Source organism: Merops nubicus, unplaced genomic scaffold, assembly GCF_000691845.1.
Source record: "Merops nubicus isolate BGI_N331 unplaced genomic scaffold, ASM69184v1 scaffold30057, whole genome shotgun sequence".
Classification (NCBI taxonomy): Eukaryota; Metazoa; Chordata; class Aves; order Coraciiformes; family Meropidae; genus Merops; species Merops nubicus.
This window is the reverse complement of record NW_008618845.1, coordinates 1-9,809: the sequence shown is the minus strand read 5'-3', so window position 1 is coordinate 9,809 and position 9,809 is coordinate 1. Positions and strand designations below refer to the sequence as shown.

At 41.6% G+C, this 9,809-nt stretch overlaps 1 protein-coding gene across 1 annotated transcript in view; it reads right to left on the bottom strand.

Moving 5' to 3' along the window:
• Positions 1 to 9,004, bottom strand: part of ST8SIA5 (ST8 alpha-N-acetyl-neuraminide alpha-2,8-sialyltransferase 5) — a gene marked incomplete at its 5' end in the record, with an annotated part of 13,610 nt that extends 4,606 nt beyond the window's left edge. Inside the window, 4 exons of the mRNA XM_008943598.1 lie at positions 198 to 310; positions 2,563 to 2,707; positions 6,192 to 6,278; positions 8,912 to 9,004. Coding sequence (XP_008941846.1) covers positions 198 to 310; positions 2,563 to 2,707; positions 6,192 to 6,278; positions 8,912 to 9,004 — 438 coding nt within the window. The remainder of the gene's footprint in view (positions 1 to 197; positions 311 to 2,562; positions 2,708 to 6,191; positions 6,279 to 8,911) is intronic.
• Positions 9,005 to 9,809: the final 805 nt, after the last annotated feature.

The window sequence follows — 9,809 nt, the reverse complement described above, 5'->3', positions numbered from 1 at the left end:
GTGGAGATGTGGTGTGAGGGACACGGGGCAGTGGTGGACTTGGCAGTGCTGGGGTAAGGGTTGGACCTGAGGATCACAAAGGTGTCTTCCAACCCAAACAATTCTATGATTCTGTGCGAGAGAAAATAGATTTACAATAACTTATCTGTTATTAAAACAGGACAAAAAAAAAAGGAAGATGTTGCTGTGGTGATTACCTAAACACAAAGTCTGCACTGTCAATCTCCCGGCCACACCTGCTGTTCTTCAGAATTCCTCCATTCCCCACGACTGCACATTTCTTAAACTGGGAGCGGTGGTACGGCATATCCTGCAACATCATAGCAAGGAAACAGTTAAATATCCCAAAACTTGCAGGCAATGAGCCTCTTTTTTACTTTTTTTTGCTTTTCCTGCAGCTATATTTTGCTGCAGATGCACTAATCATAGGAAGCTGACACTGGTTCTGGCCTGCAATATTCCCCTGGTGTACATAAAATTGTTTCCTTTGCAATTAGAGATAGTATGGGCAACTAACTCAGGGAAAAAAAGCAATAACCTGGTTTTGCACAGACTTAATAATGGAAGAAGTAATTTTAGAAACTCTCTTTTTCTTTCCCTTCTGATTTCCACATGAGGGCATGAGCCATAAAACTGGTGCACTCCAGGCATTGCCTTCTGAGCTGCTGGCAAGCTGCTCGCTCCTCAGGCTCCAATGTTCTGCTTCTGACAAACCTGCACACGTAGCTCCAGAGCAGCCAGCAAAGCCCAGCAAGTGCCTCTAAGTCAGACAGCACACTACAGCTACTTATCAGAACCAAATTTTGGTGCTTGCTATCACTAACTGGACTCATAGCATTAATGATTATTAATCATGTTACCAGCAGTGCCCAGAGCCTTTCGGTCAGGCGCCTTTCTGGACTTGCGTAGGACACATCTTTCTGTAATCTGTGGGCAAAATTCTGTCTTCCTACACAGACATGCAGCTGCTGCTGAAGCCAGAGAGAGTGAAAACCACCTCTCTGGGAACAGAACTGGGCCAGCGTTGGGGTGAGAGGGTTGTGATGCAGCACTGAGCCACGCTACACCTCATGAATATGTAGAGAGGTGCTTACATAAGCATGAGAGCGCTCGTTTTGGTCCATACATATTTCATCAATAACTTCACTCTGCACACTACAGAGAGATGCATTTGTGGCGTGACATTTCTGGGTGATTACTGCCAGCATCCTTCTATAGCATTCATAAGCCACGGGGCAAAAGGCCATGCAATTACACCTGCCTGAGAAAAGCAGTTGCTGTCTAACAGAGAGGTAACGTTGAGGTGGTTTGTGCTTTATCTGACAATTTCTTAACACAAAATGGCTTAGCAGTCCTGAAAGGCAGATCAGAAGCCAGGCTTCCACACCCAGCACAAGGCTCTTGCCCTCACACTCTTGCTCCCTTGCTTTCAGCCCTTTATCTCCCAGATTTACCACGCTGCAGCCCTGCTCCTAGGCAAGGGATGGCTTTGGCCCACATAGGTGCTGCCCAGTGAATCCAAAAGTCACTTTGGCAGAGGACAGAACCTGCAAAGCATCCTCAAGGCACACCTGGATAAAAACAACAGCAGCTACAGGACACTCTTAGCAGAAGGGTAGACATCTTGTCTTCCATGCTTTCACCCCTGTAATCAGGCAGGGTTTTGAGGATTAACTGGAGGACTTAGACCAATTCTTTGCACATCTGTAGATGTCAAAGTGCTTTCCTGGGTCTGAGCCCTTCTGCTCTGCCCCAGCTCCCCACATGCACATTGAGATAACAGCACTACTGCCTCTTAGCAGTGCTCAGAAAGCAAATGGATTACAATTGGTTTGACCCTGAAGGACAACTTCAATGACAAAAATCTAAGTACCTATCTTGAATATTTTTCTGACTTGCTGAATGGGATGAATTTCAGTTATCCCCCCAAATATGCCATTTTAAATTCATGAGGCGTGCCCCATGGTAAGTCAGCAGTCACATAAGCCCATTTCTGCACATCAGCCACTATATGCTATGGGATTTTCCCACTGCTTATAACTTTGAATGACCCTCAGGTCAAGGATTACTTGCTGAAAAGGTTTTGAATAATCATTATGATGAATATATTTCAAAACTGTGCAGCCTGTTCACAGAGAAGCTGCAAAGATAAATAAGTATAAAATAGTCATTGTGAATATTAATTACAAAATAATTATGTCCCTATAAAAGCAGAACTGCTCCAAATGTTTGATTTATTGTGAGTACTGTGCTTTTAAAATGTTCTGATCAGTAAGTGCCTCTTTTATTCAGATTTCTTAAGTTATTTCATTTGCTGCTTTGCTACTAGGTTGGTAATACTTTGAAGCAAAATATAAATATATAAAATACTAGAGCAGATGACCACTAGAAAATAGGATAATCAGCTAAAATACTATAACAAAAAGAAATATTTCAAAGTATAAGCAACGTAGACTGCAGAAATGTCAAACAGCCAACTGCTAAATGCTTGGCTACAGGGTAGTATCTCATGCATCAAGTAGAGTGAAGTTGATTCAGCAAATGGGCAGTGGCATGAGGCACCTTTGGAAACATTTTGAAGATTTCTTGGTTGATGTGGAAGATTCCACTAGTATCCACTTCATATTTCAGCTTTGTTCCCAAGGGAGTATTTTTCTGGGTGGTGAACAGAAAGGCAGGAGCATTGCAACACCTTGACAAAGTAGACCTGTGAAATGAAAAAGGGAGAAGTAAGACCAAGGAGTTGATAGCACACTTCAGGATTTGCAATTGCTATTACTCCTAACAAGGCATTTTTCAGCAAAAGTAAACTTTGTAGCTGTAGGAGGAGTTAAATGGTGGCTTGGTGGATTTTCCTTTAGAAAATTTTGGAGTCAGTTAAATTCTTCTTGATTGAGGAACTTGTGGGGGGAAAAAAAACAAACAAAAAAACCCCCCACACACAAAAACCCAACAACCAAAACAGAAGAAATAAGATTTCTGACTCTGTCTCTTCTAGACTGCAGGAAACACACAAATTCTGCCCCAGGCCTCAAAGCTGGGGTGCTGCACTCAGCATCCTGGGGAAACCAACCTCAAGACTTGGTCCCTTGCTGCTTTAGACATCATCCACTTTTTGTAAATTACTTACTCATCATTGGGCAGGAAATGCAGGGGTTAAAGTACTCATCTGGGGATGGGAAGCTTGGCAGGGCAGGGACTTAAGCACAGCAATACCTAAAGATACTGCCACAGAGCACAGCACACTTTAAAAGGTCTCAGTTTTGTCCTTGACCTTGCACATGTGCATCAGGAAGATGATGTGGCTCTGAGAGGTGGGTGTCAGACAGAGTAGTTGTGGCTACAACTCAAAAATCTCATATAAATAGCCAAAATTTCCTTTGTCCCTGGGATAAAGTGTCAGGTACTTCAGTCCTCAAATCTCAAAAATGAGAGAAAAAACACTCAGCTCCAATATGAAATTTAAAAAGGAAAAGCAGCTTTCCAGATAGGAATCTATTTTTGATTCTTCTCTCTCTTTCTCCCATTTTTCTCTGAATGCTTTTGTCCTTTTACTGCTGGAACTGAAAGTCCTGACTTCAGCTTTTACACCAGAGCCTGTTTGCTTCTCAGTCAATGCATCCTACACATTTAGTGAAAAATATGTCATGGCAAAATGTATAAGTGTGTGAACACAGGCAAAGCCAAAAGGCTCTCAAATAACTCTGATTAAATAACTAAGGTTACTCTGGGGTACGTGGCCTTGTTACAAGTTGGAAGAATAAGTCAGTCTTCTTTATGGGCTTTATTACAAGCACCAGAATGCAAACACAGGGTTATGCAAACATTTCAGTGATGTCCAGATACTATTACATACTTGATTCATGCAGAATGACATAATAAGATGATAGAGATCAAGGCAGCAATTGAGAATGAATAAGTCAATGAATAATTTCTAATAGTGATATCATTAAATAATTTAGGTTGGATATTAGGAAAATTTTATTCACTGAAAGTGTTATCAAGCCCTGGAACAGGCTGCCCAGGGAAGTGGTCGAATCACCACCCCTGGGCCTGTTAAAAAGTTGTTTAGATGTTGTGCTGAGGGACATGGTTTAGCAGTGGACTGGGTAGAGTCTGGCTAATGGCTGGACACGATGATCTTACAGGTCTTTTCTGACCTAAATGATTCCACAATTCTACAATAATTACAAGCAGGTACCGTGACTGAACTGAGACATTTGAGATATGAAACAACTCCTCACTAGTTTGCATGAAGGAAGGAAAGAGATGTTGTTCTTCAATCTAATGTCCAACTGGTTTTCCAAAGGCACATTCCTTAATGTAAACGTCAGATAGCTGATGGCAAAAGAGTGTAAAGGGAATTGTTTTCCTCAGTCTCCAAACACAAAAGCTAATGTGATTTTTGTGTTTCCTCCCTCCCTGCTGCTTAAGTAGCTGCCATTTAACTTTTATTGTATTCTCCCCATCCCACCTGATGGTCCAGAATTGGCAAAGTTCTGTTGCTCACAGGTCAGTGTTGTTAGACCAATACCAAACTCAGAGATTTTGGTTTTCTTTTAAGGGACTAGAGTTTCCCCACACACTCACATACTGAAGTCTCTATCCCCAAAGCCAAAGAAAGAGCAGACACTGATTTTTTTTCCTTTTTCCATGACTAGCATGATTACTGGAACCAGCTATCTAAGGCTAGGTTACATCCAGGTGCCAGTGGCAGTATCTAAAGCAGTGTATAACAACCAAACAGGTACAACCAGTGACAGGAGTCTTTCACCTCTTATTTTTCTCAATGCACTGTCGAGGGTGCAGAGGGATTCTTTGCTCAATGTGCTGGTGTTAGTGGCCTGAGAGGGAGTGTTTGTCCTCCTGATGGTCATCAGATAGCCCTTTCTCATTACCCCCACCTCTGGGCTAGCCTCTGTACTTCACTGTGCTCTTCTTCAAACTTTGAGGTGTCCTTGTGTTCTGGGCACAATCATTAGTTATCTTACCCCAATTAACCTTTAAGATGGTAGTCTTTAACCCTCAATGGCTCTTGTTTTCAAAAAGGGTTCTAATAATTGTCCATCAAGTAATTTCCAGAAAAAAAAGTGCTAAAAAAATAAATCTAAAAAACTTATGTGTGGTGCTCATGTTGGAAAAACTTCTATGAGCCTGGGACTTACAGTTATTTTTAAAGATGTTAATGACTAAGTCAGCACATGCATTCTCACATTCTCTCATTAACTCATGACAGCTATTTCCTGGAATCAAGCAAGGGAATTCGGGAGAAAGTTGTGGGGCCATATTCTGAACAACAGCTCTGAATTATGCCAGTGACTTACAGACTTAACTAGTCTGTATTCCACTCACTCTGAAATAATGTGTCTTTTCTAGACCTAATCAAATACAGCCTCTGAATATATCAGTATACAACTGTCATATAACCCCAGCCAGCAACTAAGTCTCATGCAGGCATTTGCTCCCTACTCCCCACTCCCAGTGGGATAGGAAGGAGAATCAGGAAAAAAAGAGTAAAACTCATGGGTTGAGATATTGCTCTGGCTTCATTCTACTATTCCCTTCACAAGACCAATTTCAAAAGTTGTATGCTGAAAGGACCATGGAGGACCTTCAATAAAGAGGGAGGCACATAAAGGAAGACAGACTACTACAGAAGCAAATTGCAGAGTTCTCCAAAGACCAGAAAAAATATCTAGATAGTCAGGAAGTAATAGGTAAGAAGCCATTAAAAAAAGGAAGTCATAAACAAGGTCTGACAGTTCCTAATACACCACAGAAAAAAAAAATCAGTTTGGGTATTTTGTAGAACAAATCTGCAGTTGTCACCAATGATGTCACCATTTCACACCACCACAGAGTCAGGCTGAGGTATTGGGTGCAGTCGTGAAGCGTTGGGTCCATCCTCACTCCTGCCTCAATCACACCTGCAAGTCCTTCCCATACCAAATTCTCTGCCTTTCCTGGGAAGAATTCCACATGCCAAAAGAGCAATCTTTCACTCTTGCTGTTGATTTTTTTAAAGTAAAAAAAAAAAAAGCTCATATTTATTCAAAAGCATGGTACTCCAACAGTGACAGTGTTATAATGTTTACTCTTGATAACCATATGAAAGTTTGATCTGTCTACTGGAAGCTAAACTCAAACTAAAGTAAATTTTACTCAGCCTCATTAATGTGGACCATTCTTACTTGAATAAATTAGCTTCTGTGACATTCATCTCCCATTTGCATATCTGTAGGCTCTTCCATCTGTCAAACAATTCCGTTTGTTTCACCCTAAAAGATAAAAAGAAAGAAAATTAAAATCCACTTTATTACAAGGGCTTCATTTTCTAAACCAGCTGCAGCCAGGTCACCATGTAGTAGGCGTTTGACAGGGCAAATCAATCTAGCCAGTGTAAAATTTATCACTTTTCCTTCTTTTTCTGCCCAGACACAGCAACTCTAAGCCATGACCTGTACACAGATGGAGCTCTTTGGATGTTTGGAACTGAATTCTATTCCCTGATAGGCATTCTCCATTTCTTCCTGACAAAAAATGCAGTATTGAGCAAGCATTTACTGTACCACAGTCTGTCCACTGTCTACTGGGCAGCTAATGAGTGTCTGGCAACTGCAGTGGCTCTGGGGGAAAAGCTGCAGCTAGCAGAAGGGCCCAGCAGAGGGGGCGTTGGACAAGAGGATACTTGAGATTATTTGGCCAACTCCCATTATGTTTTGGTGAGGTTATCTTAATCTGTGAGATCCTACAGAGCAGCACTGTTGGTAAATCCATTTTCTAAATGGCAAGAGCAATAAACAGCTGTGATGGTAAGAGGAGATGAAAAGCTCTTTATCTGAGGATCTCTCCTTCCACCTCTGTTAATAAATATACGTACAGTTATATAAAAAAATTACACTCCTATTTCTACTAGGCTGATACAGGACCACACATTTTTGGTGGTGTCATTGGTTTCAACCACTTTTACCTCAGAGTTCATACATACTCTTCTGTATTTGGACAACAGAGATGCTAAAGGGCTTGCAGTGTCTAGAGCTAGGGAGCAATGCCATAAAGTGACTAGGAAATTTTGAAGTGTGAGATTTCCTCCTGACTGATAGGTCTTAATGAGTCCTCTTCAGGCTTGAGGGTTTTGAATCACTGAGTAAAGCAAAGACTTTTAAGCTAATTATATATTTAAAGTGAATAGAACTCAGGATTTCCCAGGCTGTGGAAGATACAGGAGGGAATTAGGTCATATTGTACTTTCTGCAGCCCACCAGAGCACATTAACTTGGAAATCTTCCATTACCATACGGGCTGACTGAGGAAGTGTAGCACATTAGAAGCAAGCACACCAGAAGAGACCAGCACAGTAAAAGAGCTTAATGTCAAATGGCATCTATCATAAAACTAAGGCTAGCTATCCAGCTGAGCAGGAGTCAACTCCCTTCTTATGTGCCAAAGGGTAAGATGAAGAGAAACAAGTAGTTCTCTGCACCATCTGATACATATGCAGAAAAGCAATTCAAAACTCCTCATCTTCAGCAGAACACTGCCAGAAGTGTGACATTCTCACCCCTTCTATTTATTTTTAAGCACTGCAAGTCAGCAGGCAGTGCAAAGTTGTTACTCGTGTATCCTTCACCCAGGACCAAACAGAGGAGACAAGGACATAACCTACATTTTTTTCTGTGCACAAAGTCAGTGAGGGAGACACGATCAAAATCATGCAGACCTGGAGCAATACATTGTATTTTCTGCAGCCTTGATGGCTTAATGCTATGCACTAGTATAGCTACATTTTCAACTGAGATACTCCGTGCACTCCACAGACCTTAATAAGCCGTGTGGATCGTTGGTAGAATCACTAAATCACTGGTTTTAGATTTGGGAAGGGATTAGGCATAATCTAAGCACCTAAATTCAGTGCAGTGATGAAAATGCAAAACAAAAATACCCTGATATGCCCAATGAGTTCCACTGGCAACCTCACTTTTTTCCCCAGTTTCATCACTATGGCTTCATGGATGCATCTCATTCAACTCATTAGTTTCCTCACGTACATAAAGGACCACAAAAGAAAATTTATTGTTTCTAAGAATCACACTTTGCTACTTTTTACTGAGTGTTACTAAGTTGTCAAACTCACTGCTGATTGAGGTCAGAAGCACAAATGGGCTCAGAAAAGAGCTAAATAAATTCATAGAGAGGTCTATTATCCACTCTGAGTACTATAGTCTAGTCACCATCTACCACTCAGCAAGTCCTCATGCCAGCAGTGTTTGTCAGGAAGGGCTGCCCTTTTTTGCTTCATTTCTTAGCCTTCACCCCCAGCCACTGTCAATGATAAAGCCTTAAGCTAGATGGATGCTTGCTATGAGTCAGTATGTCTGTTCTTATTCTTCAATTACTTGGAATATAATATTGCAAATAATATTAAAAACACTGCATCTAATTCCAAACAGTAATTCTGAGCCTAATGAAAATACCTCAATGGATGTGAAAAGCCTCCATCTATTTCAAATGGTTCTCATATCATACTCAAATGTCACCACTTGCCTGTATAAGAGAACCTCAGCAATCCCTGATGAGATCCCTACTGATGGGATCTCTTGACCCTTGCATCTTTTGACAACATTGACAACATTTTGACAACTGCCAGGGCACCACCAAACCACATCCCTCAGCACCACATCTCCAGGGCTTGGAAACCCATCCAGGGGTGGGGACTCCACCACTGCCCTGGGCAGCCTGGCACAGCCCTGCACAGCCCTTGCCAGGGAGACATTGCTCCTCAGGGCCAACCTCAACCTCCCCTGGGGCAACTTGAGGCTGTTCCCTCTTGCCCTGTGGCTTGTCCCTTGTTAGAAGTGACCAAAGCCCACCTCACTCCAACCTCATCTCAGGGAGTTCCATTCATACTCACATGGACAAAACCTTCACTTCAATGATGTCCTGCCGTAACTCCAGGCATTTGGTAGAGTTGTATTCCAAAGGCCCTTCATAAAACTCAAAATACCTGAAGAAAAACAAACAAAAAAAAGATTATAAATTAGGGTTAGACTAGAATACTGGTCTTACACATCAACAGAAACTTGCTTAGAGTTGTCATTTGTGATTTCTGCCTCCCTTTAGACTACACTGTTTGGCACATAGGCAGATCATTACTTTTCACAACAAAACACAGATGTTGTTGATGATTGTAGCACAGCCACCCATGTCCAGTTTGTCCATGCCTACAAGATCTCATCTATCATTTCTTGCTACCTTTTCCAGCAGTCAGCACATGGCAGCTACCACTGAAAGTCAGGGAGGTCACTGATCATCTAAGGAATGCTGCTCCCATCCTTTGGGTGCCTGGATGTGTTGAGAGCTTAAAAATCAGGCCTAGAAGGTGGCAGGAGGAGAACGTCATAAATTCCTAACAAAGAAGTAAAGGCTGATTACTGTCATAAAAAAAAAAGCCAGTAACTCAGCACTCTTTAAAGAAAATGACTGTGGAAATGTGCTTGCACAGTCTTCAGTGCAACAAGTCTATTTTACGAGTTTTGTAGAGGAAATGATGTGTTTAAAGCTCTCCATTATCAGTGAGAAATCTGTGAAAAAGACATCCTCAGACTCCAGAAGGGAGATACAGTTCATGTAACAGGAATCTTCATTTGGTGTCTCAACAAAAGGTTTGGGCTCTCCTTCCAACTCAGTAGTTCAACTGGACATTCAGCTTTTAGCAGACAACAACACAGGACTTCTTGCTGGTCACAGCATTTTACAGGGGTAAAGGATACAACTTGTTTGTGCTCTTCTAATACTTTTTTTTTTTTTTT